At 41.9% G+C, this 23,531-nt stretch overlaps 2 protein-coding genes across 2 annotated transcripts in view; one reads left to right on the forward strand and one right to left on the reverse strand.

Moving 5' to 3' along the window:
• Nucleotides 1-23,531, forward strand: part of Sdhaf3 (Succinate dehydrogenase assembly factor 3) — a 96,452-nt gene that overhangs the window by 49,521 nt on the left and 23,400 nt on the right. The gene's annotated exons all lie outside the window — the stretch shown is intronic.
• The window catches only part of LOC136345211 (protein turtle homolog A-like), a 97,133-nt gene that overhangs the window by 43,926 nt on the left and 29,676 nt on the right, over nucleotides 1-23,531 (reverse strand). The window contains exon 2 of the mRNA XM_066293298.1: nucleotides 1,514-1,646. Within this exon, the coding sequence (XP_066149395.1) occupies nucleotides 1,514-1,646 (133 nt within the window). The remainder of the gene's footprint in view (nucleotides 1-1,513; nucleotides 1,647-23,531) is intronic.

Raw genomic sequence — 23,531 nt, forward strand, 5'->3', positions numbered from 1 at the left:
TATACGAGAGAGGGCTTCCTGGTCCACAAAATATATGTGTCAGTGAATTAATTATGCGCTTTACCCAATGAGTTTTAAATAGCTCCCGGACGTATTGCGATAGTTAAAACTGTAAGAGTTTACACGCTCGAAAGTTAACCGGTGACAACTCTATCCCGTCCAGAAATTAAACGTACACAGGATGACTAGCACGAGCAACCGCAAAATACGGATTTCGTAGTTACGCTCGAACTCGTTTTGATTGGGAACTCAATGTCCCCCTCTCTCAAAACAACACGGTTTTCGAACTGAGATCGAACTCGCTGCCGTTGAATTGTCCATTTTGTCACCTACGTTTTTCGAAACGCTCACTTTGAGCCTGTTCCCTTTGACTGTTGACCGTTGACAATCCATTGCTCACTCTATCGATCAATTTGCCTTAATTTCAAAAAAATGATTTTTTTGCACTTTTCGACCGATAAAAATAATTTTACTCTGTATTATAGGTCAGGCGGTGACACCCCCTTCGATTTAGAAATTCATCATCTAAAGGAACATGATGGGCGCGTTCGGTACCTTGAGTGTAGGGATTTAGGCGTTTTCGAAGTAATATTAGAGCAAAATTTTGAAATTTGTCGATGTTTTGTGATGACGCAGCCATGCAGATTTTGAAAGCCCGAGCAGGGCTTCCGACTTTTGAAATGGGCGTGACGTGAGCAATGGTGAAAAACCACGTATCCGAGAATATCAATTACATCACTGATGGAGTAGCCGCGAAATACGGTTTCGGCAACTAACCTGGATTGGCTCTCTTTGAACCTGGCCTCCACTCGAGAGACCAATTTCGAAAAATTTCTTTTCCGCCGAAGTTTTTGGAAAGCTTATCCCTGGAGGAGCAGTTACTTTTTGGAAAGATCAGATCGAATCTGTCCTCAGAGGAAACCCATGTCCGACTCATATTGAAATTTTAGAAAAAACTTTTTTTTTTAAGTCGAACTTGTTCTCAGTGAAAATCTTCCCTCACGCAAAAAAAACACTAAAATTTCGAATCGAACCTGTTCTCACCGATCGCCCATTATCTCCTTCATCATTGAAGGTAACATGAGCCCGGGAAGAGTTCCTTGTTAAGTCGCAAGTTAGCCAGTGACTGCTCTATCCGTTGGAGAAATTAAATATATGCCGGAAGACTGGGCGAAGTGAGCGGAAAAAACGGACCTCGTAGCAAGATCGAACCTGCTGCTGCTCAGAACTCAGTGGGGCAATCTCGTGTTCTTGCAGTCAGTGAGTCTCGGAGAAGCATGAATTTTGAATTTCGCAAAACTGACGTAAGTATGGTGTGCAAATGGGCCAGTTCCTGTAGAAAAAATCGTCAAACGTCTGCCGTGAAAACTTCTTGCACCTATAACTCAGCCCTCAACGGGTGAAACGAGAATTACGAGCTCGTAAAACCGAGATTGCTTGCATGTGAAGCATAAAATATTTAATTGTGTAGTATTATTATGTGTGCTAACCATAGGATAAAAGAAAAACTGACCTGTAAATAGGTTTACTGTGCCCGTCCTTAAACCACAGCACCATGTTCGCTTTATCATCTCTAATTTGCGGCTCGATGTTGCATGGTAAGGTGGCACTCCTCGTCAGAACCGCGTCCACCGATGAAATAATAGCTGAAAAGAAAACTAACTTCAATATCCATTTCCCTGGAAAGAACGAAATAAGAGTAACTCTCCGTCTCCTCCAATAGGAGAAGACCCTTTTGGGAAAATAAAATTACAATATCCCATTCGATTTGCGACAACGTCTATAATCCTAAGCGCGGCGTTTAGTCGATATCGAACGAACGTAAAAGGGATTTTCCATGAATATTTGAGCTTATAAAGGCGGATCTAGGCGATACAATAAGGAGGAGAATGTTCCTGTGTGTGTGTGTCTCGTGTAAACAGCTTTAGTTTAAAAATTAAAGCGAAAGCTTCTTCACTTTACCCAGACCTGCTGTAAAAGAGAAGCTTAAAGTCATTATCTTTATGGATCATCAGGAACAAACTGAGTCTCCGAAAGGGCCGGGAAAAGGGTGACGAAACACATTTTTTTTCTACGTTAAAGGGCGTTCACGTTTGTTTAGATTATATAGAGGCGAATTTTTAAAGCGAGATGATGATGGTTTCCACAAAGGAATTTCCAATATCGGTTTAATGGCGGTTTCAGGGAGGTGTTGGTATTTATTTTCCGGCCGTTGCGGAGTGTAAATTGCTAAGTGTGAAAAGGGGGCGATGGTTGATAGGAGCTGCAGTCGTAAAATTAATCAAGAATTTTGAAAACGTATAGAGGGTGATTGGGCTGGAGCGGCTTGCCAAAACAGGATTAGATCTCTTGTCATAAAAATTATAATCTCCAAACTGCCGCTTAGCCAGACCTCATATGTGTAAGGATTATGACCAGGAGGAACAATTAAAAAAAGAACGCGTTTACTCTTGTCGTTGACACATTGATCCCTCCACCTCCGCAGGACAAAGCACCCACCGGTGCGTCTGCACGTCCTTGTCATTAATCAAGATTGAATCTATTATTTAATGAGTCCCTCCAATGTCTTCACCACCCGCGATCGAGTCTGCTTCCGGTGAAAACGCATTGTCCGCTTCGCTACACAAAGTCGTCGAACTTGTTCTCGATCAGTACCCATTGTCCCCCGTCGTCTTCGCTGCCCAAGTTTGAGTACGCCTCCGCTAAAAACCCATTATCTCTTCCATTACCTAAGGTCAAAAACAGTTTTTAATGTTAATTGACATGCTAAACTTGACATGCTCTAAAATATTCCATATACAAACAGGGGAAGAAATTAACCTCTACCGTCAACGGCAGATAATTCGTAGCGCTTCAAGGCTTGTTTGTATGTATCTGGTGCGGCATCAATAAATACCGAATAGTCGAATAGTAATTTGGGAGCTATTTAAGGTGTCTTTGAGCTTACTGCATCTTAAATGTAAATATTAGTGTCGATAGTTCGGAAGATGGTATTTGAATTTAGGGAGGCGTGAGGTGAATACTGAAGGTGGATTTAAATTAAGTTCAATCAAGCGAGCATAAGGTTGCTTGTTATGGTGTTATTATGGATTATATAAGTGAGGAGAAATCTGAAGAAATCGCGACTTTCTTTTATCCTTTGAGTGAAATTTATTCATGCCTTGCGCGAATAAATCCGCGCATAAATATGGCTTTGTGCGGCCAGGAATAATTTCCATTTCAAGACGGAGCGGATTCCGCAATTATTGCACTCGCACCAACACTCACACACACACACACACACAGATTTCTCCCTTATGCAGACAAATTATATGGAAATCATTGTGTGGGAGAGAGCGAGAGCGAGTGGGGCAATATTTCACGTTATAGAAAGCGCTTTACCAGACACTGATAAATCGTGGCCCATTTTTTCCGCCCAGGAAAACAAAGAGTGTGACAAGAAAATATTCGCTTTTTTGTAGGTGAGCTTGTGCGTAAAAGTAACGACACCGAAATAGCCCATGTGAAAACAGCATGTTCGGTAAATGGGGCGCATTCATTATTAGTCTCGCATGATAAATACGTTTCAATTTGGAGGGGCATTTTTATCAGTTCGGAGAGGCGTCCGAGTTAATCGTTTGCCTGGCTCTGGCATGTAAATAATTAAATAAAGTTATTGCAAACCAGACGCAAACGAAAATTCTCGGGCGCCAGTCGATAAAGGTTGACAAGCGTAATCCCTCTTTTCGCAAGCTTTGGAGGGACGAGGGAAAATACGCTATTTTATTCGTTTCTTTGCTTTGTCTACGTCCTGGACAGAAGCCTATCCCCACCTCATAAAACGTTTCAGGAAACACAATATTGGCAAATTTCCATGAAGAGAATTCTATGTTTATTCCCTCTTTTTGCGAGCGATCCTATTCCCTGTGTTTTTTGGACTTGAAATTATTGGTGCCAAGTGGCCCGACATTTATAAAATTTGGTACAATCTGCATGTATTTTTTAATTGTCCACATTGTGCGAGCCGATTAGATTATCCGAGTCACTACTCACTTCGATTTTCCCTTACACTTGCTGGTGCCGAGCGGGGCACTCGCAGGTCGACTCGCTCGATACGCGCCGTGTCCGGGTCAAAGGTCTTCTTATCTCGGACGCATTACATAACCAATTGCCGGTGTCGACCGAGCTACGCACTCACGGGCCCGTTTGCGGACCCTTTCCGGCGTTTTTCGAACTTCTCCTTCCTGCGGGGGCTCTTCTTGCTCCTTTCGCGCCGGGTCCGAGTCGCCACGTCTCTGGTTTGCGCTTTTATTCCTCTCTAGTGAATTTTAAGGCATCTTTCACTGATATTTTCAAAATTTACCATTTTAACTTATTTCATCGGCAATGCAACGACGGACTGAACATGGTGATTTAAATTTAATTAAATTCCCTTTTATATTCGGCACTTCAAAGTGATTAATGCAACAAAGAAGCATTGGATGGTCGCTAATTAATTCGGTCGCAACCCAATCCGAAATACGCACGTAATATTATACATATAATTTGCTGCTTTTTGGCGTTTGTAATTAATATGCGGCGAAAGAAGAGCTTTTTGCTTTGCTCTAATTGAAGTGTGTTTAGAGCGCCGGGAGCGGTTTTGATTCACATATCGACACGGCTCGGCTCGAAAGCTTTGAACAATGATGCCGAATTACGTACGATGGAGGAGAACAATGAACGTGGTTCAATCAAGTGCGATCTATTGTCAACATCGATTAACACTTCGCGGGATTTCGCATTAAGGCGTATACTATTAATTATACACCTTTGGTTTTAAGTTACTCGGTGTGGATCGTATGTGCAGAGTGCCATTCATCGGCAAAGAGCGGTGGGGGGAGGGGGGGGGGGGGAGGAGAAATTTTTTCAATAATGTTGCCGAATTTGAAAAATTCCTCGGGGCCGCAATAAGAACCGAACGACCCATCCGGAATATTCTGGCGCTCCTCAGAATGTCGCCGATGCGAGTTTCCAGGTTAGTAATTGTACGTGGTTGCGTATCGGAGATAAATCTCGCCGTTTTTTAATTTCAGCTGCTCGAAGCCGCTCCCAGGCGGCGCTTCGGGTGCGATATTTTGTGCCCCACGAATTAGAGAATGTTTGCGGTCTTTTCAGTGGTGATTCGTCGCCGATTCGTTATTATCGAACCCTAATTGCGGCCCACTACGAGCGTCTACTGGGGCGAAATTTGAGGGATGGGAAAAATTTAATAAATCAATCCGCTTGAATTTCTCGTTTTGTATCGAGAAAACGTGGAGAATTTTGGTGGAGAAGTCGGATGTGAAACTCGCGCGATATTCCCCGTCAAATTGAACGGAGGACGCATTTAAAGGATTTTTATCGTCGAAATCAAGAATTGTTTGCGGTCAAATTTGGAGAATACCCGCGACATCCGCCGCAATTCTGAGAATTCGTATGGAGCCTTCCGAGTTCGGGGCTACTAAATTGTTTTCCCTAACGTATCCATTCGGGCCGACGTATGAGGAAATATCGCTGCGACTTTCGTAAACCAAGAAAGTGCTATTTGGGTGCCGTTGTTGCCCCTTGCCGCTGCCTTTGTCGCTAATGGCGACCGGCACAAATGCATCAATTTAGCTGAGAGACTGAGGTTTTTGCTGTAAACCTAAAATGAAAAATACAAAATGTCGCTGACGAATTATGAAAAGGACGAGACTCCGGCACAAATACATCAGTCCGACAGGAAAATTATGGGCCAGTTCCCGATATTTACAGTATCAAATCGGGCCACCAGAACGGGTCAATAACAATATAATTCCAGCCATTCTGATCGATAAATCACCGAAAGTAGCTGCTGTCTGATGACGGTGATTAAGTTAAATTTTTCCTCGACAAACCAAAACGATTTCCGATAAGAATCTCTGCTATTGCAAGCTACAACAATGTGTCCGCTGTGAAAGGGAGATAAACAAATCCTTGCGAAGCTATAAAGATTGCGTCTCAAATCCCCCTTTTGGGGGTATAAAACACCTTTTATTTTTAGCATTTGAATGCAAATTACCCAGTGCAGCAAGAAGAGAAAGAAATTAAATTCCTATATCAAGATTTTTTAGCTGCCACGAGATTTTATTAAACCCCGATGATTTCGAGCTTAAAGCATCCATCCAGCCGAATAAAGTGGAACCAATTAAACATTCTATCCCTGGGATAGTCGAGTTCGATTCGAAATCAAACGGAAATTTAATTATGAATGTGTAGGGCGATATAAATTTCCAAATCCCCCTCCGGGGGTGGCTCGTATTTTGCGCGAGAGTTTATTAAAAATTTGGTAGAATTGGATTTTAATTCGATTTCCTTTCTGTAACAATCATTCTATAATTAAGTTCGTTATCCTGGTATAAATTGTATTTGTTTTGTTCTAACTAGCGTCTTCGATAAACTTCGAGTGCGGCCTACTCCAGTGGGAATTACATCCGCCGCTAAGTTCGAAATTAAGCCTCCACGGTATAATTCGTATCGCTTACGGGGCTTATTTGTATGTATCTGATATTCAATCAATGATACCCAATCCCAACTTTCGCCTATCGGAAGGTATTTAGGCTTAATTCCACTTCACTTGCTTAATCTCAAATGCAAATATCAATCTTCGCGAGGAGGCAGATACGTGCACGCTCCAAGAAAAATGAAATAAACGAAAGTAAGCCAACAGAAGCTTTATGTAATGTAATAATAACCGAATGGACACTTTAAAGCCACGCACACAAATTGTTTTCGAAAATCAATGCGCCGCGTCCGAATTGGCGCAGTCGACAAGACGTTTCCCCAGGTTCGTTCTCGTTATCGAATCAAGACCAATCGAGGTCATCGAATTTCGTTAAAAAAACCACGTAAAACCCCCGACGAAATGGTGAATGAGCGATCGAACAGAAGACTGTGGCCGTAAACGAGAATCGTGTCGTAAATTGTGGCGAAATGACGTAAGTGCGAAATTAATTATTACGAACCACGTCAGTCGGTCGTAAAACTGCTGAATATAAAATGGGTGGGCGACCGCGCGACGAAAACTCACCGGAGGCCGCAGCGCACGAAATCACGTTTGAGCAGCGACGATCCAAGCTGCGACAAAATGGCGAATGTGACGGCGAGCGAAGTTTGTCAAATAAGCCGTGGCGAAACGGCGGGAGGAACGGGGGCGAATGCGGGACATAATCGGACGAATTGTTTTTCGTGCAGTTTAACAAACTCGTGGAATTTCATTTGATCTAACGAAGAGTTCAGGCAAAATTTAATCAAACAGAACCACTCTCCCAGATACTAAAACGAGGGCTGGTGAAAGGCTCAGGTGCAACATTTAAAGCAGCCAGTGGAGACCTTAAGGCCAGGGGGGGGGCACGATGGAGCAGACGGGAATCGGCCAAATTCGCAAGAATCGCAACAGATTAGATGCGGGAATTTTAACTCAAAGATCATGGTCTACAACGGTATAACGAAAATTCAACAATGCGCTGCAGCGGGTAACCAAAGCGGACATCGCGTCTCACGAAACTTCCTTACATCTCAGTACAATTAAATTTGAGCATCTTCATGCGCTGAGTTTGAGCAACATTCAGAAACTTTCAAGAATAGATAAAGTACAGTCGACAATATATCCGTAAACAGCCTGTAATCTCTTAAGGTGAAATTATTAATGTGCTGTTACCTCAAACATCAAGCTAATTTCCATAGAAACCAAGGATTTGCCGTCATGAACATCGGCACATGGCAGATACGAGACTCGAAAACGACGATTCCACAGCAAATATGCTCTAAAATTTACCAGGACAAATCTCTACATTAAAGCCGTAAGGGGTTAAACGTGAGCGTAACACTACGAACGCGGACGACCGTAGCACATTCCCTTATGAATGCCCTGTGCATTTAACTATACGTGTTCCCTAAATTTATAAGGAAAATTCCGAAAATGAATGTCTGAAGGAGTAATACTCCGAAGTGGACGACAATAACAAAATTTCACCCCATTTGCAATCTATCGAGAATTTACGAGGCAAATATGTCCATAATGGACGTAGTTTTCCGGCAAGCTATATTTCGTATCGGTTCATCTCAATATTTCGTCCCGAAAACTTCCCAACTAATATAACTTTCCCGAAGTGCTGAAATTCGTTATTGCGTCATCGAGATTTCCATCTTCTTCAAATACGGAACACATTTCGGCAATAATAATAAAGTATTTTCATTTAAACTCTATTATTAGTACTAAAGACCCGAAGGCCCCGCACAAGATTCACCCCGGGCCTTATTACGCTTTCGGCGTGCGTGTCCGAACCCCCTGGGCCATTTCCCACAAACTTTCCCCCATTGTCCTTTTAGGGCAACATTTCTTAATGAATAGGTAAGTAGAAGGTTCGTATTAATTATCGGCCGAGGCAAGATGGACCCGACTTTAATTAATTCGCTACTAAGGGCCGGAAGGGTTAGGGGAAGGAAAGTATAACCTTTTAAACGAAATTTTCGCAAAGTTTTAAAGGATTTCAGCTGCAGACGTGAGCCGGAAACAAGTTTTAGATTAGTTGGCCCCCGGGTTTGTGCGTTTGCCGAAGTTGTTTGTGGTAAACAGTTCAGGTGTGCTACGGTGTTTTGAAGACTAATAAACGTTTTTTTTATGAGTTTGATATACAACAAAGTGAAGTTACACCGGAAGAAATTTTGAAAAAAATTTGAATTTTTACGTCGGATTTCCGCATCGTCGAAAGCGCCGACGTTTCTTCAAATTGCGAAGAAATGGGAATTTCGAGCTCCCCCCTCTCTCTCTGCTGTTACTTATCAACGGTCACGTCGTAGGGGTCCTTTTTCCCACAGCATTACTCTGTGTGTCAAACGTGCATGCACCCCATTAGAACTGCAACAAAAACAACGACTATTCTCCGAATTTTAGTGCTGTTAGGCATTCTCTGAATTTTCAAGGCACCATTTTCCAGGTTGTCCCGTAATCCTCTTGCGATCATTCTGAGAATGTTACGAATCAAATTGGCGAATGTTGCGGGTATTCGCCATTTTTTTTTATGGAGGGAACGGCCAAAGCTTTTGCGAAAATTCCGTCGATTTCTGGAAAATATTTTTTATTTGGAAGTTGGACCTTCGTCAAATCGGAAATGCGACTTGGAAACCACCGACCTGCGGCGACTGATCTGGCATTTTCACCACAACAAATCTGGGATGAGTATTCTCTAAATCTCAGGTGAAAACTCTCTGAACTTTTTAAAAGAAATTTATTTTCAAACGTTTCCATTTGCCGTTCGGCTCTGGAAAACGTATGATTTCTCACAATTAAATACGATTCTCCATCACAGTTGAAACCACACAACTCGCGAAGTATTTGCAGGACAAATACCACTAAATCCAAAATCCTTAGATTCATAAATTACAATTCCTATTTTAAATATTGAAACTCATTAAAATTCAACCCCAAAACTCTCAGGTTCCGTGACCATAAATTTGGAATTAAACCTGGAATTTATCATATTTTAACATGAACTTCGATTCGAAATGATCGAGCATTTGAGGTATTTATATTACACTTTCATGGCTGATAAATTATTGCTGGCCACTCTCATAACTTATAATTATAACAGTCAATTGTAGTGATATTTTATGAAGTAAGTAATAATGGGGTTATTCTATCATTAGCTTTAAAAGATACCGTTATTAGGGGCCTTGAATGACCGCTTTCTCGTGCTGCTTCTATAACAGTTCATTATCAGATTAATAATGAAAATTATATAGGTCGTTATTGACCTAGCGCGCTGCAATGTTATTATCATCCTCCGCTGTCATATATTTTTTTTATTGTTTCGTTATGTCCTCATTGTTTGAATCTCAAATGAAACGTTAATGTTGATGTTATTATTCAAGACGAGTTGCGTTCCGGTGTTTTTAATGTTTATTTACGGTTTTGCCGTTGAATTGAGGCATATTTATTGCAAATTGAAACGATCTGGTTATATCGAATAGTAGAAAAAATCTCGGTTTTGAAATACTTACGACCGTCACGTGCTACGTTCCGACCGAACTCGAGGTTCGGGTCGTAATGATTTACTTCAAAACCCCGATGATATTCCATTATATCAGCATCACCGGAGGTACTGAAAACCCGTGGAGAAAGTTACTTTCTTCCGGACGTTAATTACCGACGTGCTGTAGGGCCTTGTCGAGACCAAACGTTATTAAAAAATTAAATAGAATGTTAAAAAAAAACGCTTTAAACTAAATATTAGACACAAATGAATTTTATAAAATAACAATAATTGTAATAACAATAGATGAAACCAGTAATTAATTGGCTACGAAAATGCCATATAAATTCCTTGTAATGTAAAATTTAATTTAACGTTAAAATATGGCAAATTAGGGATTTAATTCCGAATTTATGGTTACGTAGGCTTGAGAGTTGCAAAATTGAAATGTAATAGATTTACATAGTCATTATTATTTTAAAAATTCTTTGAAACGTCTATCGCATATTGATAGAATGAAATTTATATCATTTTTTATGATTTTCGTGCTGTAGATTAACAAAAATATTCATTTTAAACTATCGTTAGAGGATTCCTCGCCAGCACGTAATGTGGATCGCGTATATTTCCTGGAAAGTAACTCGGAACCTGCTTGGAACACCTTTGGCCAGTCCGCCCCCCAGACATTGCCCCGTTTGATTTTTTCGTTTGGGCCTACATCAAAAATTGCGTTTACGAGACGCCTTTGAGACGGAAGTACTACGAAGGAGCCGTGTGAGACATAAATGAATTTTTAATAGAGGATCGTCACGAAATCGACAAAGGACTCACCAGTCCTACGTTTGAACGAAAAAAATCATCGTTGCCGACAGAAATATTGTGTAGCCATTGAAAGCCAAGGCTGTCGCGTCTTCTTGTTTATCTGCCTGTTAGGATGATTCGAGAAAACGTAAAAATGACATGCAAAAATTCCCGTTTTTCATAAAAACTGAGAAATCATTGATAATTTTATAGATCCGTTCGCACCGCGCAACCATCCCCTCGGATGCACAACTTTTCTCCCATTTAGCCAAGTCTGTGGCTTTTACTGTTTGCGAGATCTCGATTTTGGACAGTTTTATCTTGGATGTAGTGTATACAAACAACACGAAAACCAGTAAAACCGAATGAAACAGACATGTCGCCCGCACGTCCGTTGAGATTTATCGGTAAATGTGTAGCAGCAACAAATCTGATCTGCAGACAAATCCGCCTATATATAGGTCATGGCAGATCCGTCTGTCCGACAGATCCGCTTTACATAGTTACATGTGAATAAGCCCTCTAATGCCGTCTATTTGTGTTATGTTACTGGGCAATGAATGATATGCAGTTATGGCTTGGCGATATGGGTCATTTAAAAAAAAAAGGAGGGTTGTGAAAGAGGACCGATAGATAGCTCCCGTCGCTAGTACTGAGGGGTGTTTTCTCGGACAAATGGACGTTTTAACTCCTCTGCAGCGTTATTCACCCGGCTCGTTCGTTAGAGGTTTATTGGGATTTAAGAGTGATACGAACTTGTAAATTTGGAATTAAGTTAACTTCGACGTGTACTATTTACAAAAATATATTTAAGACTTCCTGTCACTTTCGGTTTAACCGGAAATAGCTGTCAGTTTAAGTGGGACCTCCGGCAAGTCGTTTTATTTTTAGATTCCGAGCAATATTTCAGAGACATTTTCTGCATGATCTCCTACACTTGACTTTTACCGTTTTCGAGATATTTGACCTCGAATTAAAAACATTCCCCAGCAATGACCAAATTTAAAATTACACATTTCCACATTGATTGAAGACACAATCGTCATATTTGGCACAATGTCAATACGTAATCTCAAGTTTGCACTTTTGCCATGTATGTGGCGTGGTATTGCACAGGGTGTCCAAAATTCAGCTCTTCACGTTCACGTTTTTGAAGTCGTCCAAGTCTACTGTTTGACATGGGACATTTTATAACCCTAAGCAGTGTCAAGTAGAGAACGTAATTCTCTATCGGAGAGAGTCAGGGGTACCTATACTCAATCCGAACCATTTTTGAAATAATAAAGTTCAATGTAAATTTAGTGCTACATGTTCATTCTGGCAAGTTTTGCTCTTCACGCAGTTGATAATGGAAAAACGAATAATGCATCGTCCTACCATAGATGAAAATTATTAAAAAAATGAAAAAGTTATTAGAGTAGAAGTATGCCAGAATGGACGTGTGCTGCTGCACCACTACTAGTTTCACATAATAGAACATAATTATTTGGAGAATGTTGTGGAACAAGTATGGGTAATCCTGATACGGTTTAATAGAGAACCACATTCTCCACTTGACACTGCTTAAAGTTACAGAGTGTTTCATTTAAAAAAGTTGACTTTTGCAACTTCACAAACACGAATGTTGGGAGCTTACTTTTGGACACCCTGTATAACACCAAAACGTATAGGTGGCAAGAGCGTCAGCCGAAGACTGTATAATGACGTTCTGCGATATTTGAAGATTGTGTCTTCAGTAACTGCGGAGGTATGCAATTTCAAAACTGATCATTAGGGATGCACGTTTTTCATTCAAGGTTGAATATCTCAAAAACGATAAGGGTAAAGTATGCGACATTACGTAGGAAATGTGTCTGAAATATTACGTAGAATCTAAAAATGAAATATATTGCGTGACACAGAAAAGAGAACACCCCGTAAAAGTGATTTCATTTGATTTATTTTGCGACATATTACTAAGTTATCATGGAATTGGAGCCTTCCAAAGCCCCGATTGATGGAAATGATGGAGTTAGCCGAAGTTCGCATTGTTTTGATGTTTCGGAACATGAAGTTCCTGATAACTTATAAATCCACTGCTAAACATGGCCGAAAATCTGATCTTTTTGTTTGTGTTCCCGTATACGAACATCCATACCAAAAGTTATTTACAAAACAACCATTTTACAGGGTGTTCTCTTTTCCATATCACGCAGTATAATATACTAGAAGTCCCATTTTAAATAAACAAGCTGACAGCTACTTCCGGTTAAACTGGAAGTGACAGGAAGTTGAAAATGTCAAAAAACCACAGTACACGTCAGAGTTAACTCAACTTCAATTTTTAAAATTCGTATCACTTTTAGGTGCTAATGAGTTTTTAACGAACGGGTTGGGGGAACCACTCTGCATAGCCTCAATATATGTAAAATACTGAGCGACAGAGTTCAAACGCGATCGTACGAGCTGCCAAGAGGAACTCCGCAGTGGTCGGCCCGACGACACTCCAGATCTGACCGCTCCAGATATTGTGGCAAAAATCCACAAAACCGTTCTCTGGAAGATGGTAATTTCGAAAACGAATTCCGTACCACGCGCTTTCACCAAAACAACCGGATGTGAGAGAGCTGTGCGCAAGATGGAAGTCGCGATTACCCACAATTGAACAAAAACAGCGCCGTGAGGACGTTCCAAGGGAGCGTTCGGCGAAGTTTCGCAGCAATAAAGCCGAGTTATTGCGTCGATTCACAACCGTGGATGAGACATGGGTCCATCATTTCGCACCTGAGACGAAAGAGCAGTCAAAACAATGGACTCAAAGGAGAGGATCGGCTCCAAGGAAGGCGAAAAACGTCCCGTCTGCAGGAAAAAACGATGGAGTAAGTTTTCTGGAGCGCGCGGGGGATTATTTCGATCGACTATCTTCCGAGGGGCAAAACAACAAACGAAAAATTGCTATACAAATTTATTGCGGCGTTTCGGCGAAGACATTCGGAAAAAGTGACCAAAAATCTTGTTTCAACGAGACCGGTGAAACACTTCCGGTTACCGCGACGGCCACGATCAATCACCTCGGTTTCGAATGTTTTTCTCGGCCGCCCTGTTCGCCAGATTTAGCCCCCTCGGATGATTTTCTATTTCCAAACAGTGAAAAAGTGGATTTGGCGGAAGGAGATTTGTCAGTAATGAAGAGGCGGAGTCTGAGACTGATGCCCATTTGGAAACTAAAACGGGGCGTAGGAGCCGTCCAGCATGGCCGGGGAAGGTGCGTTAGGTCTCAAAGGAGACTGTGCTGACGAATAACGTGACATTTGCAGTTTTTTTTTTTTTTAATTTTGGATCGGGTGCTTCCGGGACCATCCTCGTACGATCTCCCTGCGCGTCCTCGCAAACATTTATTACCCGTTTTTTCGGCCATTTTAACAATTCAACTTTAAAAGCGATTTGTTTGCATCAACTTCAGCCTTTCCTCGCTCCATCTTAACATCAAAACAGGCACCTACACGTTTCGTTTCGTTCTCAGCAATAATTTCGAGAACTGCGAACTCGTCTCGAAAGGCAATCGCTCTCGTTTCCGGGGAATTTAATTTTTCCCGTTTCAATTTTAATATTTCAATCTCATAAAAATAATTCGTCTCGCGTAATTGAGTTTCGATTTCTCGCTGCTTAGGGAAATTACATTCCTTGAGGGTATTTGTCCTTTTTTTTCCTGCTTAACTGCTCTTCGAACGAGCTACGGCTCTATTTATGTGAGGAAATTATGTTAATTTCAGGTGAAAAAAAAATTCTTCCCGTCGCTCTATTGACTTTAATCCAGTCAAAGCATTCCGTTCCAATTTCTATTAAGTTCTCATCTGAAATCCTGCAGGAGCAGACGCACCGACTGTAATAACTAATCAACATCAATTTGAAGCGAGGGAGCGAGTAGTTACACGGTGATCTGCCTTGTCTAAGCCCATGTTTTGCATGTCGTATAAAACCTTAGTATGCATGTAGAACAAGAGAAAGCAAACAAATTTGCAGCATAACTCTGATTAATGCCTGTTTGCTCGCCACTTTTCAATACGAAATTCTGATAAATCTGAGGCAAAAAGGCAGAGAATAAACTGTTGTCACTAACTTGTCAGCTGTGCAGCTCTAATTAAAACTTTGCAACCTGCATCATAACTGGATCGAACAAATAAGCCCAACTAATCATTGCATGTTCGTTAGCAGCAGTTTGCAAATTTACTCGTTCGTTCATGTAGAAATTTGATAATATGTCAATGCTATGTGTGTTAGATGTGAAATGGACAAGGAAATTTGATTTTGTCATTTTAAAGGGACGGCTCTATATTATCTCATTATCGGCTCTAAATTATCTCATGATTGGTCTAAATTATCTCAGTATTATGGTCTGCCACGCATGGAAACTTTTGTATCGAACGTTTCCCGATTAGAGATGGTTCGCCGCTTTGTCTTCTGATTGAATTAGCTGGTTTTTCTGCGGGGTCCCCCGATCTCCCATGGCGCGCGTGCGAAAATCAGGTGGCGAACTTTCGAGAATTCCCATCGTCCGGTTTAGAGAATATCGGTCGTTTTTTTTTAAGTCTCAGCTACCGCGTTGCCCGCGAGCTCTTCGCGCGCGCACGCCACCTAAACAATTATTTTCAAAGCAGAATTAACAGTCTCTAAGCCCAGATCGGTCTAGAGAATATTCGCCTCGGGCTGCTTTTAATTGGCGCAGATACGTGCGGAACACGCAAAGATTTTTCGTCATTTTTGAGTCCTAAATTCCCAGAGAGTTTATCCTAAAATTTAAAGCGTTATTCGGGCGAAGTCGCCCTGGAGAATATATAGAGAATGTCTCGTGTTTTCAGGGCTTAAATTTGCTCCAATGCATAAGAACCAAGTATCTTTATCGCATTTTGTCACGAACTTGAGAGAATGTTACATAGAGAGTATTTGCCGCACATTCTCCTAAGTGCAAGCGGAGATGTGGCGGGAGTGTAGAGAATATTTGTTATTTTCCAGCGCTGCTATTAGAGCGTCTTAATCGCGTTAAAATGCATTTCGAACCTCGATTTAAATACTTTAAAACTGTTTTAAATGCCTTTAAATGCGATACTCAGTTGCTTTTGAACAGGCGCACTAAATGATCTTTTTTTTTAATCAATTTTACCAATCGGACGTGAATAAATTGGCCTTGATCGTAAGTCAGCTCTAACCCGAGACATTCCCCTGTATGCGCCCGTTTTTCGAGCCGCGACCTTTAATTTTTGCGGATTCGCGGCCTAAGGCTGGGAGGCTCCCCACGCCTGAAATCACGGAGACGCCTCATCTCATTTGGAGCTTATGAATTTTTTGGTTTCTCCTCACATGCAACCGCGGAATGCCTCAATTTCTCTAAGCGTATTCTCCGAATTTTGCCAGTTCGAGGCCGAGAGTTGGTTGGACGGAGACGGTCAGGCGCGTAGCTCCCCACGGTTTGAACATGCTCCTGATCCTCCTCCCGATTGCTTCGCATTACCCCCCCCCCCCCCCCCCCCCCCCTCCGTTGAGAGGGAGAAAACGTCAGTGGCGCAACAAGTCTTCCTTTCAAAATTTATAGAACACGCCCATTAAACTGGTAACAATGCGATATTGTTGCAGTCAATATTTTCAAACACGATCCCCCCTCTGTGCAACGGCCGCGATGGCCGAGTTCGCGTTCGAGCCGGGTTCACGCGGATCGCTTTCACGTTCTACAGTTGCTTACACATGCCGCGGAAGCTCTATTTATCCTCAGTTATTATCTCCATAGCCGCCGACGGACTTAAAATTCGCTAAAGAGATCCGGCTGCGGCAGCGGTTGTAGACGACGCGGGCAACACTCCGGGATTGTTTACATTGTCTACACCCGGGGGCCTTCAGTCGGAACATTGAACACACACGGGAAGGAAACGAAATGCGAAATCGATTTTGGGCTCGAAGGATAATTTTTAAAATGTAAACAATGTAGACAAATGGTTTATCTTACGTGGCAAAGCTTTTTACACCAACCCTCATCATGTAGGCACACAAACGCGGGCGTCCCGGGGGTGAAAAATGATACAAGAAATAAAAAAAATATATACATGAAAACAATATTCACTCAATTATCGCGAATGCGAACGAAACACGTGAAAAAGCTTAGGGTTGCGTGGTCCCCGCCCACGGTGCACTAAACAATTTGCCCCGCGATTTATTTCCAGCTTTATGTTTATATGTGAGAACAATTGGAATATCTCGCATCTCGCAAAGATGAATGGGTTCGCGTTCGCATAGGGCGATGGCGGGACCTTTCTGCGAGATTCCCCTTTTATATTGTATTAAATCAAATTTGTTTCGCTTTTATTTCGTTTGGCGTTTGTGCCCGGGTCGATGGGCGTCTGAAGAGAGCACTTCGTGCTAAGGGATGAAGGATGTAAGGCAAAGTTGGACCCGTTTTATGTGCGGGAACGAGGAAATATGGATACAGCCGAAGAGAAATGCGAACGGTTGGAATTCGAACAATAATGGATTAAATTCGTTCGTGGCATTGCATGAGGTAAAATTCCCATTCGTGGGGAATGTTGTTTGGAAAATGAGGATGGCGTACAGCTCTCATTTTGAGAGTAAGTGAGGCCCTAAATTAGTTTGGCTTCTGTACCTCTCGTCACATGGCTGGAGCTTCGTTTCTTCGAAATCTTATTGTTTCATGCATGACACGTTTCCGCATTTCTCTCTGTCAGGTTTCCGCAGGTTCGTTACTGATGGTTTCGTAATAACGTTACGAAACCTTAAAACGTAAGAACGTCCGTTCACCAGCTTGTAGTTTCACGGATCACTCGTCCGAAATTACGTGTTCGTTTCCGTTGTTTCCGAAACCGTAAAAACCGTAAAAATGTCTGTTCAACGGCCCGTAATTTTGTGTATCAGTTTTCCACAGTTACGTGTGCGTCTGCACTGTTTCGTCAACGTCATTCTCGTGCAGCATCGTGAGTCGCGTTTCTGAAATATGAATTTTCCACGGTTTTGTTTCGTCACATTTCCATGGATATTTTGCTCGTCGCGTTTCCATAATTTCGTCGCCAATTTCTTAATTAGTCCGCAAATATCCTGACGATTCGCTCCATCCTCGCTGCCTTGTACTTTCGATATCTCGCACGTCCGCACTGTCCTTTCCCGACGTGTCCGTACAAGTTGCTGTTTGGCGGTGTCACTCACTGCAATCTCACAGGTTCGCTCAGCGCAATCGCTCCGTCCTCGTGAATTGGATTGATCGCACCTGCGCAAATTCGTTTACGACTTAAGTTGATGGGCATTACGTCATCCAGATTATGTCTTTGTAAATTCGTATTATTATGTTGTATTATACGTACGTTCGCATTATCGTAAATTCGATCAGTCGCACTTGCGCGGATTTGTTTGTGATTTAAGTTGACGGCGATCGCGTGTTTGAGACGTGCGTAAATTCATCCAGTGACGTTTCCGTAATTTTTGGGTTATATTTCGGCACTCGTCCTACCCGAAAACGAACAAAGCTTTATATCTAGTAATAGAAGCAACTCCAGCTGGACCCGAACTCCATTAAGGTCCCATTCACTAATCTCGGCGTCCGCTCCAGCAATCCGAAGCCCCTATCGCTACATAAACAAAGAAAGAAAGCCTCTTTCTTCGGAAATCCACTAATAATGTTAAATCGCGAACATGTGTCTGAAGCGGGGCCGGTTCGAAGCCCTTTTATTGCATAGGTTGAATTCGGTATTCGGGCAATTGCCGGCACAAAGGGCCTCACGTCGCCTCGCACAATTACGACAATGGGGATAGAACTGACGTCTCCCTTTTAGGTTCTCGCACGTCACAATGGGACTGGGAATTTGATTTTTCACGTGAAGTCCGGGATTCGAGATGAGGGATTATCCCTGTCGGTCTGTATCTTTGTTAGTTGCCTTCGTAGTGGATTCGAACCGCTTAGGAGCGACCAAATTAGGGAGGTGGGATTAGGACGCGGCACGCAAAAGTGCATTTGGAAAAAATCCTGGGATTGGAACCATTTCGCAGGTTCATCTTAAACATGTAAAATCCATCCGAACGAAACACAATAACCGATTTTTACAGCCAGAAACGTCGGAATTCGCCATAAAACGTTTCCAGTACGTGATAAGTATGCTGATGGTGTCATAAATATTGTTACAACTTTTATGGCTTGTTATGATTGGTATGGACGAGCAATTTGATGAGCCATTTTCCTCTGATGTTTGCTGGTTGTGTCCGTAATTTAATGCTCTGAGCGAAAGATTTTATCTAGCATTGTAGCTGTAAGTTTGATTATTAATGAAGCCTCCCAGCTTGCTACAATGAGCTTCCTGTCGCCGACTTGCTTAACTCGAAAACCTGTAGCCAATAGATCCGGGCAAATCAGGTGTTTGATATTTTTCCTGCAAACTTTTCCCAAGATATAAAAATTTCCCGCAACCTGCTGTCCCATTTGGAGTGTTATTGCTTACTCGAGGACGTTATTTGTCCGGGAAAATCCACTATTTGCCGCTGCGAAAGGAGACTTTCTGGATATATTCGTCTGTACGAGGACAAATTGACGTGAAACACGATATTGGCCCCATTAGAAGTGGACGTTGTCACATTTGCTTGCAGCATGTGTGTAAGGAGTTAAGCGAAATGGCTTACGAAATTACTATGCACTTAGTTTATGTTCTAAGGGTGGTTTTTCCTTTTTAACATTCCTTTCTCAAACTTGTCCAACATCCCTGCTCCCCTTCATTATCATCATTATATCTCTCCCCTCCTCAGTTAAATAACTCTCCCACACGCCGGAGAAATTAGGCCGATAAGGCATTTCTTTGCCCGTTCTAAAGCAGGATCGTTACCAATCTTCATCTTAATGTTTTTTTGGTGTGCATTTTGCATCAAACGCAAATTTGCGAAATTATCAAGCGATTTGGAAATTTCCACTTATTTTTCCTTCGCAAATGGCAAAATTCCACGTTTGCCTGGCATGTTTCTGCAGGTTTAAAAAGGCATCGAAAACTTACCAAGTTTAGGGATTAACCGTGAGCCCTAAAGGGCGCTCTCTTACCTGAAACAAAACAAAGCGGGCGATTACTCGAGGCAACAGGAGGGCTCAGTCCTACTTCAAACTACATGTTCTCGGTAAAACACGAAAAACAATATGCCCTCGCAGGGGATTAGCTGGGACTCACCTAAGCCGAAAAAACTTAATAATCCGGCATTAACAAATCCAGGGCTTAAAGGCGAGGGCCATTCCGGTCCTGCATCAAGGCAGTTGAGGATATTAAATTTCTGTCAAAAACAACCTCATGAATTTTTCATGGTCCTACATTTACACGGCGCTGGCTCCGGTAGGTGTACGTTTTTTCCTCTTCCGTGGTGGAGGGTGAATAAAATTAAATTCTCTTGGTTAGAGCACAGGTCTGAGAGTCATTGATGGTGACAATTATATCGGTGATGCTGTTCATTTGGGTGATTCTTAAGTGGGTTTTCATGCGGGGTTGGAGCACAAAGGGCTTCTCGACACTCGAGGCGCGAATCCCGCAAACCTTTCAAAGTGTTTCGAACACCCCCGGAATTCGGGCGGATAATATTTCGAGAGGGCAATATCGTCTCCGGTGACCGAAAATCTCGCATTTATGGCCCCGACGAATACAGAAGCCGTTTCCCGGCCCACAAAGCAATATCCAGACGACGGAATGCGGCGCAGAAATGTCGCCATTATTCCGATCCACCGCATCGGGCTGACCTTTCAAGTTCTCGCCCGACAAAAGTCTCGGCGGCCGCGATCCCGCCAAGACCCGGTTGCATTCGGGGCGGCTTCGCCCCCCGCCGCCCTTTTAAAGTTAAAAATTGCCAGATAAGAATGCATTGAATGGACTGCCGTTCGCTTTAGTGGCACGACGGGGAGACGTCGGAAGTGGCCCCGTTTCCGAAATGAAATCACGTAGAACACATTATTGGAATTTAGGGACATAATCGGGGACGAGCGTCGGAGTTAGTGGGAAGTTAATTTTCTGTTTGGAAGTTTCGGACGTCTTCGATGGAGCGGATGAATGGGCCCGTTTCAGCTAAAGATGCACGTGACGAGTCATTCATGCACTGCAATTAATTGCAGAGCGATGGAGGCTCGGAGTTTCCAAATTCAAGAAATTACAGGCACGTGTTTAGCAGATATATTATCATGTATGGTACACGTTATTAAGATTTCGAGTAATTCGCTGGTTTATTTCATGTAATCTTCATCGATTGTGCGGATGCATCGGCGAGTGTCGACTAAAGATGCACGTAACAACGCGTACCGGAGCGATGAGGGGGGAGAATTTTCAAATTCGCTGTGCCGCGAGCACGTTCAGAAGAATGTTATGATTCTGGGTTCCTTTCTCGCTTATTACACATCATCTTAATCGCAGTAATTTCTTCGCTAATGGCCTATTCGTGTTCAAAAAATCATTCCACAGCCATCGCCCGCTTACGTGGTTGTATATTTAATAACCGACACGCCCCGTTTTCTCCGTTACTGGGTCAGTTATGGCCGTAAATCGACTGTAAGCGAATGTAAATGAACGCCCTCCGTTTCGATTTTTTTGCTTGGAAACGTCTCCCATTTGAGGATTTTTTTATAGCCCATATTGGGATAATTACGGTCTCAAAACGTGGTAATTACAAAACTATTGTAATACGGCCAGTTTTAAAGTATTTTCTTATTGGAAAATTGGCTGGCGTCACGTTGTTTCGTTGCAGAGGGACGTGGGCTGAGTGTTTTCTAATTTCATAAAATAAGTTTTCGGAGGTTTGAGCGTACGCTCTTGATTTTCTCGTTGTTTTCGAGGTTTGGACGGGAAATTTAGAGAATGTCGATTGCCGAATCGTTGCTTTGGACCCTTTAATCGGCAGAAATTATGTTATAATATGTGTTTAAAAATTTAGAAAGGGACTTTCCTGCCGTTTTTTTGGAAATTCCTCTACTAAATATTCGACGTATATCGCTGGAAATTTGGTGCTGTAAATCACCATTTTACAATAGATGTTCTATAAATTTTAATATCAAATATTCCTTGCATTGGACAACGAGAATTATCAAAATTTTCAGCGAACATTCCATAAATATTTTACGTTTATGAATTAAGTAAAGAGAAACCCTAAATATTTTATAAAAATTCAGAGTATAACCGATTGCCGGAGCATTATCCGAATTTTTCATACATCCATATGCGACGTACCGTATAACGAAGTATTCAAATTTCTATTTTGGTTTGCAGCTCGAAAACAACAAATTCGTGACTGACTACACTAAATTTTATTATAGATTATAGATAAATAAATTATGGAGGCATCTCAGCAGATTTATAGTCCTGAAAAAACGTATTTCCCGTGATTTGTAGACGTCCCTTTAAATTTATATGACTTCACCAATAATAATAGTGAAACTTTAAAAACTCCGAAATCTGACTTCAGGACGCCTTGCTCTAATTCCGGAGATAAATCCAAGGAGGGCAATGCCATTAGTTGACAAATCTGGCCTGTCGACCACCCTAATTGGCACGATTCTTCCTTCCAGTCCCCCAGGCCCTACTTTGATAACGAACATTAAAGGACAAATGATTAGCTTAAAGACGCGTTTTTCCCTTTAAACCATAAACATTTAAACACTCCGCTTAATAACACCCACCCCTAATTATCTTCCCTTCTGGAACACCGTCTTAAATCGTGTAATCGTTAATTCACCCCGCGGCAATTTAAATATTAATGCGCCTTCCGGGTTAATGCCGAATTCGGGGAAATATTCCGGATTTGATTAGTCATGACACACACTTATTCATTTCGATATTTAAGGGAGGATAATGAATAATGCATGAGTTTGAAAGCTGAAGGGGTTGTCTAAAAAGCTTTTCATCGTTTGTACCGTTTGCGATCCTTTATACAAGCACTTGAGCGTTCTTTCGGAGGTTGATATGAATAATCAACGAAAAGGGACGAAGAGTGGTGGAAAATTTTGATTAAATTTTATTTATAGGCACCTCGCAATCGATACGTGCATGTATTTTTAACTATCGAATACTAAATTAATTACTATCCTAATGGAGGTCTCTAATTACTGGCTAATGAAGGCATTCGGGCTAATTGTGTCGTCATACATTCACAAGGAGACAATCGACATTCAGGCTTAGACGTAAGAAGGTTTAACCCCCCGCAGGGCAAAGGTCCCATTAACCGGACAAATATGGGCGCAGATAACTAATTACTTGGATAATGATGGTCTTTAATTACGTGCGAAAGGTCTCATTAGAGACCGGAGGTCTGACGACGTTATTAGGAACAAATTAAATCAGCCTCGTGCTTGCCGTCGAACCATTATGGGGGCGAAGGAAAGGGGATTTTAGGGAATTCTTAGGCTCTGATGATATCGATTCCAAGCTAATCTCCCATCTAATTACAACCTAAATAAAGGGAAGTAAAAGGGGTAAAATCCATTCATTCGGATGAAACTTATTATTCAAATTCTGTAAATTTTCAAGTAAAATTCCGTGAGACTTCAGGACAAATCTTTTCTAAATATTTCGAGTAATGTTCTCCAGGTATTTTGCACATTTGCACGGGAATGCCGAAGGAAAAATCGAGAGCGTATCGATTGAGACTTCTAGTCGGAGAATGCTCATCACCAGTTGCTCGGAAATCCTCATTGTGCTCGCGACGAACATTTGATATGTATGACTTTCTCGATGTGCGACGTCGAGTATTTTAGTGAATATT

This window comes from Euwallacea fornicatus, chromosome 2, assembly GCF_040115645.1.
Source record: "Euwallacea fornicatus isolate EFF26 chromosome 2, ASM4011564v1, whole genome shotgun sequence".
Lineage (NCBI taxonomy): Eukaryota > Metazoa > Arthropoda > Insecta > Coleoptera > Curculionidae > Euwallacea > Euwallacea fornicatus.